General features: G+C 39.0%; 1 protein-coding gene across 8 annotated transcripts in view; it reads left to right on the top strand.

Annotated features, from left to right (window-relative positions):
* The window catches only part of Eaf2 (ELL associated factor 2), an 83479-nt gene that overhangs the window by 64316 nt on the left and 1564 nt on the right, over nucleotides 1-17599 (top strand). For 4 of the 8 annotated variants that reach the window (XM_029470610.1, XM_021184801.2, XM_029470611.1 and 1 more), the window contains exons 2-3: nucleotides 5355-5500; nucleotides 12385-12642. In XM_029470610.1, coding sequence (XP_029326470.1) covers nucleotides 5407-5500; nucleotides 12385-12642 — 352 coding nt within the window. In that variant the 5' untranslated portion in view covers nucleotides 5355-5406. Of the gene's footprint in view, nucleotides 1-2904; nucleotides 3042-4943; nucleotides 5019-5354; nucleotides 5501-12384; nucleotides 12643-17599 lie in introns of those variants that run through there. The other 4 variants (XM_021184799.2, XM_029470609.1, XM_021184797.1 and 1 more) reach the window with 2 other exon arrangements.

Below are 17599 nucleotides of genomic sequence, written 5' to 3'. Positions count from 1 at the left end.
ACCTCATAAATTTCAGAGGTGCCACCAAGGTGTCTTTCCTTTTAATCAGGTAGAAGGCATTTAACTTCTTTCCAATAATATTAATCTTTTTAGCAATGGCTTTTTCTTAATGCTCTGTTTCTAGCTAAACTGCAGGCTTTCCAAATCTTTATATTCCATTATTTTTGTTCCCACTATAAATCTCTCTAAAAGCAGCCAGAACTATCCATGGTGTAATCTAGGTATTTGCTGCCTTGACACTTCCTCCGTTAATAAACTTGCCTTTAAGCTCAGCTTCCAGCAAATTCTCAGGGAATAGTCAAAAAATGTAGGCATACATTTATCGTGTGTATTATAACAAGGTTGACTTCAGGTCAGTTCCCAACAGAATCCTATTTCTATCTCAAACCTCACCCAACAGCATCTTTCCTATCTCATTTTTTCTGTTGGTATTGCCACATTGTCAACTGTTATTATAGCAATGACCCCACTTCTTGGTACCTATTGCTTAAGTTAGTTAGCTTTCCATTAATATAAGAAACCCCTGAGAAAATCAGCTTATAAAGAGAAAGGGTAATTTGGGACCATGGTTTTAGAAGTTTCAGTTCATGATCAAGTTGATCTCTTGCACATCACAGTGGGAATATACATCAGAAGAAAAAAATGTTGCTTCATTGTAATAGATAAATATATAAATAAGAGAGTAAGAGGAGGCCCTGGGCTTCCAGCACCTGCCTGGGGGGGGGGTAACCCTAATAACCAGAGAGCTATCACCAGACTCCACTGTTTTAAGTGTCCACAACTTCCTGATAGTACCACTTCAGTAGATGACAAGGCTTTAATTTGTAGGCCTTTGGTAGATATTCAAGGTCTAAACTTTCACACATACAAACCAGGTATGCATCGTTCTGATTTAGAGTGTTGGAGAAGAAATTAAAAAGTCATAAAGGACCCCACTATAGGTTTGTAGAATATGACTCTTATCCTGAGTACATAAAGTTTGACTTTCCTATTAACACAATTAGTAACAAAATTGGAAAGAGACTAGAGAAAGTGATGGCAGTAATCTAGGTGAAATGTTGATTGAGTCCCCAAGATGGATAATAGTGAATATGGAGATGTAGGAAGTATTCAGTAGTTATTTTCAAGCAAAGATAATTCATATACTTATAATTACTTGGTATTTTAAGGAAATGAGCAGAAATTAAATGTTCAAGATTAGGAATGGTGTGGCTGGAGAGATGGCTCAACAGTTAGGAGCACTGGCTTTTCTTTCAGAGGTACCAGGTTTAATTCCCAGCATCTACATGGGAGCTCACTGTCTATAACTCCAGTTCCAGGAGATCTAATGCCCTCTTCTAACCTCTGGACACTGGGTATACACATGGTGCACAGACATATATATAGACAAAACACCCTTACACATAAAATAAGTTTTAATTTTTTAAAAAAGATTAGAAATGTTGTTCAGTTTGATAAAGAAGAAAGTTTATAAACCTCTTAAACTTCCTTAAAATACAGAGACTGTGAGAACTTGTGAGCTGTGACCAGGTGAACTATGTTTAGGAATTATTCATGCGAGACTAAGAATAATAATATAAAATGTCTTCGTGTTTGGAGGTGACAGTGACAAAAATAAGGAAATTTGAAGAATAATAGTAATGGGCTGAATTTCTTTAATTGTGTGTGCGCAAGACAGACAGACAGACAGACACACACACACACACACACACACAGAGAGAGAGAGAGAGAGAGAGAGAGAGAGAGAGAGTGCATTTTCATACTTCATTTTTTTTAGGAGCCATTCATCTTACTATTTTAGATAAGCAGACTAGACAAGGCTAACTGGCCAGCAAAATCCAGAGACCTGCCTGTCTTGTCTCTAGTGCTAAGACTGTGAGTAAGTACCACTGTGCACTCTATATGTGGGTGCTAGGAATTGAACTCAGGTCCTCATGCTTGTGTGGCAAACATTTACCAAATGAGCCATCTCCTCATTCTCTCTTCATCCTTTTGTTAAGAATGACATAATAGAAAACATAACTGTTTCTTAGTAATTTTTCTCTTACCACTCCCTTCTGATACATTTTAAAGAAAAACCCTAAAGTTTAACTCATTTCTTGAATCAGTATTTATGCATTACTGAGAAAGAACTTTTCAAATTTTAATAAAGTGTATGTTGTTGTCACACAAGAGAATTAATAAGATTTGGTCTTTATTGATATTTTCTAGATCATCTCAAAATGAGAATATGATTGAAAGGTCCTGTTTCCTTCCCTGTAAATATATTTTTAGATTAGATTAGATTAGATTAGATTAGATTAGATTAGATTAGATTAGATTGAATCCAAGTTGCCTAGTGAAAATGAACAATCAAACTTTCAGGGTAATTACTTTTCCTTTTTTCAGTGATGGCAGGTTTGAGATCTCGTGTGTGTGTGTGTGTGTGTGTGTGTGTGTGTGTGTGTGTGTGTGTGTGTGTGTGTGTGTGTGTGTGTGTGTGTGTGTGTGTGCAAGTGTACCTGGATCTAAAGTTTCATACATGCTAGCCAATTGCTGTACCACTGTACCACAGCCCCTTTTTTCAGTTATCTTGAGATAGGCTCCCACTAAGTTTCCTCATTGGCTTTGTACTCATTCTGTAATCCAGACAGTCTTTGAACTTGGGACCCTCCTAACTCTGCCTCCTGAGCAGCTAGAAATAGAGGCCAGACCTGGGTTGATCTCAGCCCTTTAAAACCAACTCTGTCTTTGTACTTTTATTTTTAAGCCACACTTGTTGGTTTTAGGGTAGTAAGTTTAAATCAGTTATAAGTGACTTGATATATAACACGGGTTAAAAAAAAACAGTACAAAAAGAACTCAATGCCCATCTCAATTGAATCACTATGATATTTGAAGTAATGATGATAACTTCTTAAACAGGGTTCAACTCCACCAGTCACAGTTTTCAAAGGTTCCAAGAGACCTTACTTAAAAGAATGCATTTTGATTATTAACCATGATACTGGGGAATGTCGCCTAGAAAAGCTCAGCAGCAACATCACTGTGAAAAAAACCAGGTAGGTGGTGCATTGAAAGAAACTATTTTATCAACATTTGCATTTCTAAGGAAAAAGAATGAATGGATTAAGTCAAATTGTGCTATGAGATGTGTTCCTTAAAAAGTCTGTTAATTGGGGCTACAAAGATGGCTCAGCTGTAAAGAGAACTTACTATGTAAGCATGAGGATTATAGTTCAGACCACACTACTCAAGAGACAAGCCGGACACCCTGTATGTGTCTGAGAACTCAGCACCTCAGCACTGCAGCGGTTTGAACTAGGAGAATGATGGGCTTGCTGGCCTCCAGCTTAGCCAAAACATGGAGGCTACTGGATCAAAGAGAGACCCTGCCTCAAAGGACTAAGGGGAGAGTGATAGAGCAGCATACCTGACTAATGCACTTTAAATGTACATGTGCCACACCCAGATCTATACACATCAACAAACAGACGAACAAAATAAGGTAACATTTTAAAAGTTTCTTTAAATCTTTTAAAGTTTAAATTTAGTAATAATTCTTAGTGAAAAGGTCTTAGCACACTGCCTTGTGGTGTTGAAATGATTTCCAGATATGTATATCATTGGACTGAGCAGAAACACTATCCACTATCCAAAATAACTTTACCTTTATTAGTAAATTGAGTACTTAGAATATGGAAGGCACACTAGAGAAAGGACAGTTTGCTAAATAAAGACTAACCTTAAGACTTCTATACTTTATACAGTTTAATCATACTAAGTCCACTTAATTTAAAAATCAGTAAGTATGTGTATATATGCATATATATAAATATACATATATATTTATATATGCATCTTAAATCCTTTTTAGATATAAATAGTACATTTTAAACCAGATAAGAGCACTGTTCTAAGAGCTAAACAAACAGTAGAAATAAAAATTACTGTAGGAATTGAAGGGGGGGTCATGGTTGATAAAAATCTTTAGAAAAAAATTGTTGAAAAATGTTACGTCTGGGGCTGGAGAGATGGCTCAGTGGTTAAGAGCACTTGTTCCTCTTTCAGAGGACCCAGGTTCAATTCTCAGCACCAACATGGTCGCTCACAGCCATCTGTAACTCCAAATCCAGGAGACCCAATGCCCTCTTCTGACCTCCACAAGTATCGAGCACTCATATGGTACAGAATACAGAAGTGCAGACAAAATACACATAAAGTGAAATAAATAAATCTAATAAAAAATAAATTTTTAAAAAAGAAAAATGTTACTTCAAAGCAAGCTAAAATCCTAAGAATCACCTTAAATGTGTGTTTAAAACAGAAGGTGCTGTAATTGGAGAGAGCAAGGGAGGGGAACTGAAGGGTGGATATTATCGAAGCACATTATACATGTATGAAATGCCATGATGAAGCTCATTATCTTGTGTAGCTAATATACACTAACAAAAACGTGTTTTACAAAGTAGCTGTCCCCAAAGCCAACTTCAACGGAGAGAAGAAACCTGAGAACCTCTATTTGCTAATATCCCTGCTGCCCCAGCTCCCTTAAACTGACCAGAAAGGATATGAGAATATATAAAGCAAGTGTGAAGGCAGAAATATAGCTGATTCTTTCAGGGCTGGTGAATAAGACTCTTTAAACAGAGCAGGTATTTGTCTCTGCGCCCGCGTGAGAATTGGAAAGCGGGGGATGATGGTAGTGGATTAGAGGTTAGGTTGTAAAGGTAGGTTTGGGGGTTAATGCCTTGAATATTAACTGAGAACCAGCAAGGACATTTCCTTGCTGGCAGTAGTTACATATTAAGATCTTTCCAACTAGGGATTGGCATGTTTGCAGTTCTGGTCTGAAACATTAGCAAAGAAACTGGATAAAAAGAAACAATGTGGGAAGCCAGAAAATGGGTAAACCAAGATTTTTTGGGAGTCTAAATGAATGAGAGAAAATGAGGGCCTAAAATCTTCAGGAAGGAGGAGCCAGAAGGATTTGATCACAGGAAGCAGGAAAAGTGGGCCTCAACCATAATTTCTGAAGTGTACTCTTCCTTTGTTTATATGCCTGTTTTAATTAATTTGCACGTATATTTTCTCCTTATCGTAGTCATTTATAAGAATACTATCTGCTCCTTTGAGCGGGTGCCTTGTTTTGCCGTTGTCCATTGCAGCCGTCCCCGGACCGGTGTGTAAGTGTGGACCCACCACACATATAGGAGGAACTCGATACATAATTGTTAAATGTATTAACATTTTAATCCTTCAATGTCACTGGAGAGGTTTCTAAAGACCAAGTGATAAAGTTCAGTAACTCAGGAAGTTTAATTTGTGATTATTTTTTGCTTACCTTTTTTGATATTTGATATTCTTGATTGCAGAGTGGAAGGGAGTAGCAAAATCCAGTACAGACTAGAACAACAGCAACAGCAAATGTGGAATCTGCCTAGGACTTCCAACCTTGTACAGCATTCTCCATCAGAAGAGAAGATGTCTCCAACATCTCTAATGGATGATATTGAAAGAGGTAAAATTTAAGTGTATGTCATGTCAGTTTATAGAGGTAAGTAATATTAAGTAAATATTAAGTGTTAGTTTTCATTAACAGTGGGACTTAGTGAGGACAGAATATATTTTTATGAGTGTGTACTTCTCTGGGATAATGATATAACATGTAAATTAGCATATTTATGTAGGTATATCCATGTCACATCATTTTTTATTATCATTTAGGAGAAAAAAGGTGTTTTATCAGTTCTTTATAGCATCTTCCTGTGAAATTTTTTGTTTATAGTCAGTTGCAGATGGCTAAGGCACCTCCAAATCAACAGAAACAGGAGGAAGTTTCTTTCTATTGCTGTGTCCCTTCTTGCAGGAGGGCACTTCTGCGGAGGTATAGGTTGTTCAAGAGGAAGGAACTTAAAGCTCTTTTTTTTTCCTAGCTACACTTAGGATATTGATGTTACAGTAACTGAAAATCAACAAGATCCCAGATCTTGAATTTTATTTTATCTTATATTAAGACTACTTCCAAAATAGTATCATGGTATCACTCCTGTACACGTATAGAGTTACAAAATTAAGAGATTAAAGGGAAATTTTAAAGTATATTTGCTAGTTATTAAAATGAAAATAGAATTTAGCTTTGCACTTACTGGACAGCTAAACAAGAATAAAGATGTAAGTTGGGTATATTAAGATAGGTGCCCAAGACCCATTCTATTCCTTGCTACTAGATACTAAAAGCAATTCATTGTGTGAAACAATTCTGGAAAGTAATTGTGTCCTCAATAGTGGCCTGCAGTAGAGGTAAAGGTTCTTCATGTGGCACTTGTGTTTCAGACCTTAATTAAAGCATGGCTTTGGCATCATACCTCAGAAAAGGTAGAGACTCAGCTTACCTGAACCCAGAATAGTTTTCTTATTCTAAACGTGTATGCAAAAGAACATTATCTACCTGGAAATGTCCATATAGCATCCTTAGACTATATTCTATCAAATGCTTTATTGACCCTACAGTACTCCAACTTCTATTTTTTTAAAGAAGTAATTTACAAACTATGCATATGTGTGTGGGAATACATGTTTGCTCACATGTGTGCAGGTGCCTGCAGATGCCAGGAGAGGACATGGGATCCTTTGAACCTGGAGTCACAGGTGGCTGTGAGTCACCTGACATGGGTGCTGGGAACTAAACTTGGGTCCTCTTTAAGAGCCTGCTCTTAACTGCTGGCCCACCTTTCTATTTATGTAACTGATTACTCTCTGATGGTTGAATCATCTTCCCAATTTATATCCAGAAACTACACTAGAAATTCTGTGCATCCATGTTTTGCAATCTTCGAGTTATCTGTAAATTTGAGTTTAAGAAACTAGATAGGGCCTAACATTCCCCATCTCACTCAGAGGCACCAGGAAGCTGAGTGTTCCAGCAAAAGGAATAATGCTATGCAAGCGCTTGCTCCTCTGTGCTTGAGCTGAGACTATCCTCCTCCATCAGGAAATGTGTGGGCAGAAGACATGTGCATGTGACATCACACTGACAAATGCCCATTCCCTCTCCATCTCCCAGACAGCCTCCCTGCCTTCAAAGGTTTTTCTGCATTTAAAAGTCACCTTGAGCCGGGCGTGGTGGCGCACGCCTTTAATCCCAGCACTCGGGAGGCAGAGGCAGGTGGATTTCTGAGTTCGAGGCCAGCCTGGTCTACAAAGTGAGTTTCAGGACAGCCAGGGCTACACAGAGAAACCCTGTCTCGAAAAACCAAAAAAAAAAAAAAAAAAAAAAAAAAAAAAAAAAAAAAGTCACCTTGAGATTGGGTGACACTGGCAAGGGATACCTGCTATAACAAGCACCTTGCTGGGAAGCACTTTTCACTTTCTTTCCCTTCATGGGAACACACACACACACACACACACTCAACCCTGGAAGCAGTCTTTGTTGTAGTAGGCCACAGACTTCCTTTTCTCAGGAACTGGGCTTCAATGATAGTAAAGCCCCTTTGTCAAGTTTACCAGTGGGAACTCTAGTTGCTGGAGATTTACCAAGAAAACAACAACAGATCTGTAAAAGGTCTGGAACTAGAGTGTCATTTGTCACAGAAACAGGCAAGTGTCTGCATGTTAAATCTGAACCAGGACTGCCTGCTAAACTAAAAGATTTAAGTCGGTTGTTCCCTAGAATACACACAAAAAGTAAGATACACTAGGAAGTTACATATTATACTGTAAATCAGGAAAATCACAACTTGAATGAGAAATGTCTGTAGTAATTCCCAGAGAGAATAGATGTTAGAATTATCTGATGATGGTCTTAAAATAGCTTTCACAAAATGATTCAATTATAAATTTTCTTGAAACAAGTGAAAAGTAGACTTAAAGAGAAATTTTAAACCAGGCGCAAATAGAAATTATAAAACTAACAAAATAACAGCATGAATCCACTGGGCAGGCTCACTTACCAGAGAATAAATAGACAGAGAGAATCCACTTGACCTAAAACAGAAAGTGTACTTAAGCGAAGGGAATAGGCCCCCAAAGATTTGCTGCAAACTGACAAAATTTCCAAGAGGTGAAGCAACTGAACACTCAGAGGACAAAGAAAGAGGGGCTGAAAAAATAATTGGAAGAAATAATCCCTGAAAACAATCCCAGGTTGATTAACATGAACCCATAGATTCAAGAAATCGAACAAATCCAAAACAGGATAAGCCCAAAGAAATGCATGCTCAAACACACAAATTAAACATCTGAAAACTAAGGACAGAGATAAAAGTTCAGAAGGCAAGAGAGCTATGCTGCATCACCCACAGGAGCACCACGTAGGTAATAGCATGTGTCTTATTGGAAACTCAGAAGTGGCCCTACACTGCCTAATGCTGAAAGTTATGAACTCTGTGTTTGCCAAAATTAGCCTCAAGTAATAAAGGAGAAATAGAGTTCCACAGAAATGAACACTAAAAGTACTTGTGACTAGGGGGCTGCTCTGAAATATTTGCTATAGAAATTGAAGTAATCATAAAAGAAATGATAACAAGAAGGAATTTGGGAGCATCAGTTAGGGATAAAGAACAACAGGAAGATAATGTTCAAAAGATAATGTCCTCGTGACGTTCCCAAATCATATGTGGCAATCAAAGCAAAGGCTAACATTTTGGTTAATACTGATACTTAAGACAATAATATTTAAAAGTTGAGAAGAAAAGACATCTAAAGTAAGTGATTTTCATGTCTTACTTGTAACACTGAATCATGGCAAGACATACATGCTAGAACACCATCATCTATGTAAAGTGACACCTAAAGCACATGGGAGGAAGGAAGGGAGGAGGAAGACAGAACTCTGAAGAAGATTCGGCTATCCCACAGAAATGAAAGGAATGTAAAACAGAGGAATCGAAATCAAATGCACAGGAAATAAGCATGAAGTAAATATTACACGTCCAGGTAAGCCTTAGTGAACCAGTGACTAATGTAAATGTGAGTGGTCTAACCCAATTAGTTGAAATGGAGAAAAAAAATTATTTTTACCAAAAAAAAAAATACAACTGTGTGTTGTTTATAAGAAATTAATGAAATAGGCAGCTTTCCAGTGAAAGGATAGAATACACCCTGTAAACATTTAAAGCACATGCAGCTCTATTAATATCAGATACAAAACAAATTAGCACAAAGAAGTACATTAATAATAACTAAAGGGTTCATTTAACAGGAAGACAATGTGTCTAGCGATGGAACTGCAAACTTATGAGATAAAACTGATGAAAATAGAAATATAAAAATCGATGATCCTTAGTGACTTACTTCCTCAGTGTGCTCTGGGTAACAGGCAACACACACACACACCACATGTCAACTAAATACAACAAAAAAATGAACCTTTTTTCCTCAAGTGTCTGCTTAATGAGCACTCAACAACATAAACCATCCCGTGGGCTATAAGAAAAATCTTGATTCATTTATTTAAAACAAAATCATAAAAACCATGTACTCTGACCATAACAAAACACCCTCATAAAGTCAATAGCAGGTGACAATAAACAAATCTTTAAACACTTGGAAATTTCCCTACTTTTAAATGGTCCATGGGTTAAAGAAAAAAGAGAGAATAAAAGGAAATGAGAAACACAGAAGGTGGACATGATGCATCCAAAGCAGTGTCAGGGGTGGGGGTGGGGGATCTGTGAGACTAAATGCTTGAATTAGAGAAGGAGTAAGGTGTCATACTGAAATTCCAATGCCCAGAAAAAGAAAATAATAAACCCCAAAAGGCAAAAAGAAAGAAATAATAAAAATAAATGAAATTGAAAGCAGTAGAGAATGTCAGTGAACCAAAGAGTTTATTAATACATATACACAATTGATAAACCTCTATTCAAAAACAAAAATGAGGGCTGCAAAGATGGCTCAGTGGTTAGAGCACTGGTTGCCCTTCCAGTGGTCTTGAGTTCAATTCTCAGCAACCACATGATTGCTCACAATCATCTCATAATGAAATCTGATTCCCCCTTCTGGTATGCAGCTGTACATGCAGATAAACATTAAATAAATAAAACTTTAAAACAAAGTAAAACAACAAAAAAAGAAAAGATATGAATCATTAATATCGGGAATTTAATGACCGTGTAGTGGATCAGTAGTGGATCCAGTAGCCATTAAAAAGATACAGAAGAATATTACAGCTATGTCAGGGAGCATCAAGGAAGAGGGAAAGAATGTAAGAGCCAAACAATAGGGATAGGGAAGACAGCATGCTGTAGGGCAGTGACATGCTGTCTGTGGCGGGCACTCGTGAACTCACAACGGTTGTAGCTGCCTACAAGGGCACGTGCAAGACAGACACACAGTAAGTGTTCAGTCCTGTATGAGGAATTCATAGGCTACCGGAGGAGAGGGCATTGTCTTCAGTGATTGTCATTGATGACTTGCTCATCTTCAAGTGGGTACCTTCATACCCATGCCCATGAGAGTAGATCTAGTTAAGCCCTGGTAGGTCACAAAGCAAAAACAAAACCCAAAAGGCATGAGTCATCAAAGCTTCCTCTAGACCAGCTGGAAAAAGAATGAAGTCCATAGGTATGACACTGCACGGTGCATACTAAGGACTAAGGAAAAAACTAATAATGCATTTTGTATTTTTACACTTTTAAATTTTTCATTATTTATTATATATTTATTATACATATCAAATTAAATTTAGATATTATTTGTGCCCTGTTTTTGAGACTTTACCTATTATGCTAATGAGTATATTGCATATACATTCATATATATATATAAAACTGGTACCACATACATGCAGTACCCATGGAGGCCAGAAGAGGGCATCATATCCCCTGGGTCATGGATGTTGTGAACCACCAAGTGGGTGCTGGGAATCACTCTCTAGTCCTCTGGAAGAACAGCTAGTGCTCTTAATAGCTGAGCTTCTCCCTCTTTTTGAGGAAAAGTCTCACTGTATAGTTCTTGGAACTTGGTATTCTCCAGTCTCAGCCTCCTGAATGCTAGGATTACAAATTATGATGCCATATCCAACTGGTTACCTATACTTTTAGTCTCATAATCCCATTATTAAAATACAGCTTGGTGCCAAAGGAGGGGTTTTTATTTTTTTTTTAATTTTAATTAAAACATATCTCTCTTTCCTTTCCTACCTGCAAACACTCCTTTTCCATTCTCCTTTAAGTTCATGGCCTCTTTTGTTCTCTAATTGCTATTGCATGCATATATTTACATGTAAATACATATATATTACCAAATATAACCTGTTTAGTCCATATATTGCTGTATGCTTGTCTGTCTGCCTGTCTGTCTGTCTGTGTGTTTCTGCATGTTTTCAGAGCTGATCATTTAGCACTGGACAGCCAATTGGTGTGCTCTTCCCTGGGGAAGAATATTTCTCTTGTTCTCAGCTTCCCTCAGTTGGCTAATAGTTTTTTGTGTAGAGTTGAGGCTTCCTAGGTTTTTCGATATCCGGTTTGGTATGCTCATTTGTATCATCCTTGTTTAGGTAACACTTGGGCAGTAGACTCTGTGGATATAGCTTCTGATGTCAGCAGGAGACACAATCTCACAGCCTACTCCCTGATCTATTTGTAACATTGTAAGATCTGGGAGTCGTACACTCTTTTCGTTCCCCACTCCCAAATGTTTCCTGAGCCTTAGGTGCAGATAGGTTTTGTAGGTATATCTGTTGGGACTGGGCTCTACAACTCAGAATTTTGATTGGTTGTGGTTTTCTGTTTTGCTCTCTGTCTATTGCAAAAAGAAATTTCCTGGATGGAGGGGCAAAGACTACACTTATCTGTGGATGTAAGGACAAATGTTTATAGAGTGTTATTATTAGGGATTATGCTGGTCTTTTAGTAAATTAGTGGTTATAGATTCTCCCCTAATAACCATGACTTCACTAACACTGAGAAGTTACCTAAGTTTCTGGCACCTAGTATAGTCTTTCTGGCTGTTTGAGTCATAAGTCTGTACCACTACTGCTATGTTGTGTTATTGTGCCAATTGATGGGGTCCATGGGCATGATAGCTGGGTGAGACAGTTGGTTGCCTCTCTCCATTGAAGCTTCCATATGTCACCTTCGGGTACCATGAAAGGTAATCCTCAAGGAAAGGGCTTGTAGGTCAGTTCCAGCAAAAGGGTCTCTGCACCCTGTTATTGAAATACATGGTGTCTTTAGCGATAGGGACCCACCTTCCACCTCTGGTGATAACCAAGGGCAACAGCAACAGGCTGGATGTTTAGAAAGATTCTTGGACTGTGCACTACAGGAATTTCTAAAATAAATGGTTTAGATGCTGGAATATGTGTTTTAGTTTTATTTATTCCTTATCTTAAAATCTAATGCGTTTATGTTATTGTGTTTCTTCTTGTTATCTATTTGACTCTATTATTTCTATTTTCAGAACTGAAAGCAGAAGCTGGTCGTATGGACCAAATGAGTAGTTGTGATAGTTCATCAGATTCCGAAAGTTCTTCATCTTCCAGTAGTGAAGACAGTTCGAGTGATTCTGAAGATGATGACCAACTCTCTCCTTCGGGTCCAAGGAAATACAGCTCAGAGCACCCTAGCGTGCCTGCTGGGCCACAGTACAGAACTTCAGGGGCGGATGCTACTTGTCATCGACTTCAGGACCACAGTACCCTTCTGATGAGTACTTTACGTAAGTATGCATAGCCATAAGAACTAAAACAGGACTTGCAGGTGTAGCCATGTTTATTGTGCACTAAAATTTAAAGAAGAGTCTTCATTTATGTATTTTGTAATCATTAGCCAAATTTTTTCTCCTTTGCAAGTTTAAAATGTACTCTGTCACTGGAGTGAGGGCTCCTCGAAGCTTTTCCATGGGCCCTTTTCTTTTTATTCTATCTTCTTTTTCTTAGATAACCTCCTCATGCTCCTGTTTCTATCTATCTATCTATCTATCTATCTATCTATCTATCTATCTATCTATCTATCTATCCATCCATCCATCCATCCATCCATCCATCCATCCATCTATCTATCTATCTATCTATCTATCTATCTATCTATCTATCTATCTATCCATCTATCTATCCAGAGAGAACTTTCAAACACCCATCTCCATGCAGACCTCTGAGTCCTGGGCAGATAGATCTAGCTTCATCTCTTAGTAAAAGGCACTTCAAATACATGTTGTACAAAAACCAACACTATATTTTTTTGGCTCACTGTCTATTTGCCTAGTGAATGGCAGCATTTGTGTCATTATGTAAACCAGAAGCCTGATTGTATTCCAGGATTGAGTTACTCTCTTACCTTTTTGTATACTCAATATTTCATCAAGTCCTTTTGACTTCTACTTCCTAAATATTTTTTAAATCCATCTACTTCTTTTCATCTTTATGACTACCACTGTAGTTCAGCTCATTTTCTTGATTTCCCCAACCATCAATACCAGGACTTCCTCCCAACTTCATGTTCTCCCTTTCCCTTAACTGCTATGTGCACTTGATGTTGCCAGTATGTGTATGAACAGAACTGTAGGTCCATTCACTGAAACAAGGTCAATCTTCTAGGGCTGCATCTCTGTAGATAGCTGAACTTTCCTCCCATAGAAGCCACCAACTGCCAATAGCTCCTCATCTTAGAGTGGAGTTTTGTGAGGCCCTTGCACATTCATGTTGAAGTTTTGACTGGCTTGACTTTAGGCAAGTCTTGTGTATATACAGTCAAGGAAATTTTGATCAACTATGTATATTATTAGCTGTATTGATCTTTTAGTGATTCTAATTTAATTTATCACCTCTCTTGATTTATACTTTTCAAAGTTTGCAATTCCTTTTACAATAGAGAGTAGACCTTAACAAAATCATATTGCTTTATTTACTATTTATTTTCTTAGTGTGGTTGTTTGAATATGTATGATCCAGGGACTGGCACTATTTGGTGGTATGACTTTGTTGGATTGGGTGTGTTACTGTGGGCATGGGCTTTAATACCCTTGTACTAGCTGCCTGGAAGCTAGTTTTCTGTTTGCTTTTGGAACAAGATGTAGAACTCTCAGCTCCTGCACCATGCCTGCCTGGACACTGTCATGCTCCCACCCTGATGATAATGCACTGAACCTCTAAACCTGTTAGCCCACCCCAATTAAATGTTGTCCTTTATAAGAGTGGCCTTGGTTGAGGTGTCTCTTTCACAACAGTAAAGCCCTAAGACAGAAGTTGGTACCAGGGACTGGAGTGTTGCTGTGACAGGACTGGCCATGCTTTTGTTTGGAAGAATGTGGATTTTGGGACTTTGGATTTGGAAAGCAGTGGAATGCTTTAAATGGGGCTTAATGGGCCATCCTTGTAGGAATATGGAAGATGTTGCTGAAGGTGATTTGAACTGTGGAAGCCTGACGCTAGAGGTTTCAGGGGAGAGGAATTTTAATATGTGGCCAAGAGACTGTCCTTGTTTTGTGAAGAATGTGGCTGCTTTTGACCCTGTCTGAAGAGCCTACCTGAGGCTAAGGTAAAGAAATTTATATTAATTCCATTAACAAAGGAAGTCTCAAGAAAGCCCAACAGAAACTTTGTTCTCTGGTTAAGTCTCATGAAGAACATTTTGAAGAAGCAAAGCAGACTTATAAAGGAAAAATATAAAATGTGTGGCTCAAGTAATAAAAGGGCACCAGGAAGTGAAATGGAGCTGAATCCTGTGTTCAAGGAGATAAACAGATTAAGGGAGTGGTGACTTGTGGCAAGAGTCCACCCAGCTAAACTTGTTTGTGCATTTACCATTGAACAAGGAATACTTATATCATGTTAGGCATTATTATTACTTGGTTATTGTTTTCACTTGAACTTTTAATCTGGAATGAACTACAATTCAGAAATGAAAGACACAGGCTTTTGATCTGAATCTTGAGGCATAGTGGCCATGAAAAGCTTAGGTTCAGGTAAGGTGGTATGCGACTTTAATTCCAGTAGACAGCGGCAAGTCGATCTCTGAGTTCAAAGCCAGCCTGGGATACAGAAGATTCTAAGTAGAGAGAAGTTTAAATCCAGGCGTGGTAGAACCACACCTTTAATCCTAGTATTTAGGAGATAGGCATGCAGATCTCTGAGTTCAAGGTCAATCTATGGAGCAAGTTCCAGAACAGCTAAGCTTAGGAAGTGAAAGAATTAGAAAACAGAAAGCTGGTGATGATGTAATAGAAGAAGGACGCATGTTCCAGCCCCACTAAGCAGCAGAACTCAGCAACTTTGTCCATGTGACTCTGCCTGTAGAGTCAAGAATAGAAGAGATTCCTGGGACAATTGATGCTGATTTTCTGGAACTAATAAATTATTAGTGATTAAGAAGAGACCAGTATCGATTGCAAGCTTGTACAACCACTCTGGAAATCAGTCTGGTGGTTCCTCAGAAAACTTGACATAGTACTACTGGAAGATCCAGCAATACCTCTCCTGGGCATATATCCAGAAGATGATCCAACTGGTAATAAGAACACATGTTCCACTATGTTCATAGCAGCCTTATTTATAATAGCCAGAAGCTGGAAAGAACCCAGATGTCCCTCAACAGAGGAATGGATACAGAAAATGTGGTACATTTACACAATGGAGTACTACTCAGCTATTAAAAAGAATGAATTTATGAAATTCCTAGGCAAATGGATGGATCTGGAGGGTATCATCCTGAGTGAGGTAACCCAATCACAAAAGAATTCACATGATATGCACTCACTGATAAGTGGATATTAGCCCAGAAACTTAGAATACCCAAGATAAAATTTGCAAAACACATGAAACTCAAGAAGAAAGAAGACCAATGTGTGGACACTTTGCCCTTTCTTAGAATTGGGAACAAAACACCCCTGGAAGGAGTTACAGAGACAAAGTTTGGAGCTGAGTTGAAAGGATGGACCATCCAGAGACTACCCCACCTGGGGATCCATCCCATAATCAGCCACCAAATGCAGACACTATTGCACATGCCAGCAAGATTTTGCTGAAAGGACCCTGATATAGCTGTCTCCATGTGAGACTATGCCAGTGCCTGGCAAATACAGAAGTGGATGCTCTCAGTCATCTATTGGATGGAACACAGGGCCCCCAATGGAGGAGCTAGAGAAAGTACCCAAGGAGCTGAAGGGGTCTGCAACCCTATTGGTGGAACAACAATATGAACTAACCAGTACCTCCAGAGCTCGTGTCTCTAGCTGCATATGTAGCAGAAGATGGCCTAGTCGCCCATCATTGGGAAGAGAGCCCCCTTGGTCTAGCAACCTCTATATGTCCCAGTACAGGGGAACACCAGGGCCAAGAAGTGGGGGTGGGTGGGTAGGGGAGCAGGGGGCGGGGAGGGTATAGGGGACTTTAGGGATAGCATTTGAAATGTAAATGAAGAAAATATCTAATAAAAACATTGGAAAAAAAAAAAAGAAGAGGCCAGTATCACTGAAGTGAAATCTGGGAAGTGTTTTCTGAGAGCACAAAGACGCTGTGTTTCAGAGATAGCCAAGGGTGAACCTCATGCTGCATCTGGACTTGATAATGTAAAAGAATCACCCAGATGGTACTAGTTTTAAAGGTATGGAGAGCAGCTGAGGCTTGGCACTGTAAGAAGCCTTCGAAGGCCATTGGTGAAGGTGCAGTCTCAGTTGTAGTTGATGGCCCAGGACTGAAGGGGTCCTGCAAAAAAGCTGAGGCTTGTCACCATGAAGAGAGCCTATGAGAGGCTATTGATAAGTCTAGTTGCAGAGGAAGACCACAGTATATTGGAGATGCCAGTACCATAGGATGATCACCAAGAACAGCAGGATCAGTGGAGTGGAGTCAGCCAGAGCCTAGAGTGCTACAGAGGGCAGAGCTGGAGATATGACCCAAGCCTTTTGGAGGAACCCAGGAGATCAGTTTAGCTTAACTGGCAAATTCTAGGGCCTGCAGAACAACAACCAAGACTGTGTTCTGACTTCTTGACACATGCAAGCACACACACACACACTCACACACAAAGTGTTTGGTACAAGCTAAAGACATAGCTCAGTTAGGAAGGCACTTGCAATACTTTAGTTCAATCCTTAGAACCCATGTTTAGAAAAAGCAAGAACAAAACCTGAGTAGGGTGAGGCAGAGACAAGGGAATCCCTAGAGCTTGCTGGCCAGCCAGATAAACCCACTTAGTGAGTTCCAGGCTAGTGAGAGATCTTGTCTCCAAAGCATTGGTGGATAGCACTCAGGAACAATGCCTGAAACTGTCCTTGGCTTCCACATGCACTCAAATGTGCACATGAACACAAACCAAGTTTCTTGATAAGATGCAGGGAAGTTATACTTTCTGTGGGAAGCTAGACAATGTATGGTGAGGGCAAGTGAAGATGGGAAAGAGTACTAGATACTGTGATGTTCTTCAGTTAGTGAAAGGAGGCTAGGGGGAAAAGCAACCGTTTACACCATTCCCGTGGCTCTGTTTCAGAAGCAATGGTTTATGCAGCATTGTTACTCATTGACTCCTTGAAGGGACCTACCATATCTCCAAGAGATAGCAATCTTCAAAGGTGATTGTAAAACTTGTTTCTGGTAAATGGGGCCGAATCACAAGATCCTGCAAAGAGTATTATAAAGGTGAGAGAGAGAGAGAGAGAGAGAGAGAGAGAGAGAGAGAGA

Source organism: Mus caroli, chromosome 16 (genome assembly GCF_900094665.2).
Source record: "Mus caroli chromosome 16, CAROLI_EIJ_v1.1, whole genome shotgun sequence".
Lineage (NCBI taxonomy): Eukaryota > Metazoa > Chordata > Mammalia > Rodentia > Muridae > Mus > Mus caroli.
Note: the sequence above shows the minus strand (reverse complement) of the source record. Positions and strands in the feature narration are given on the sequence as shown.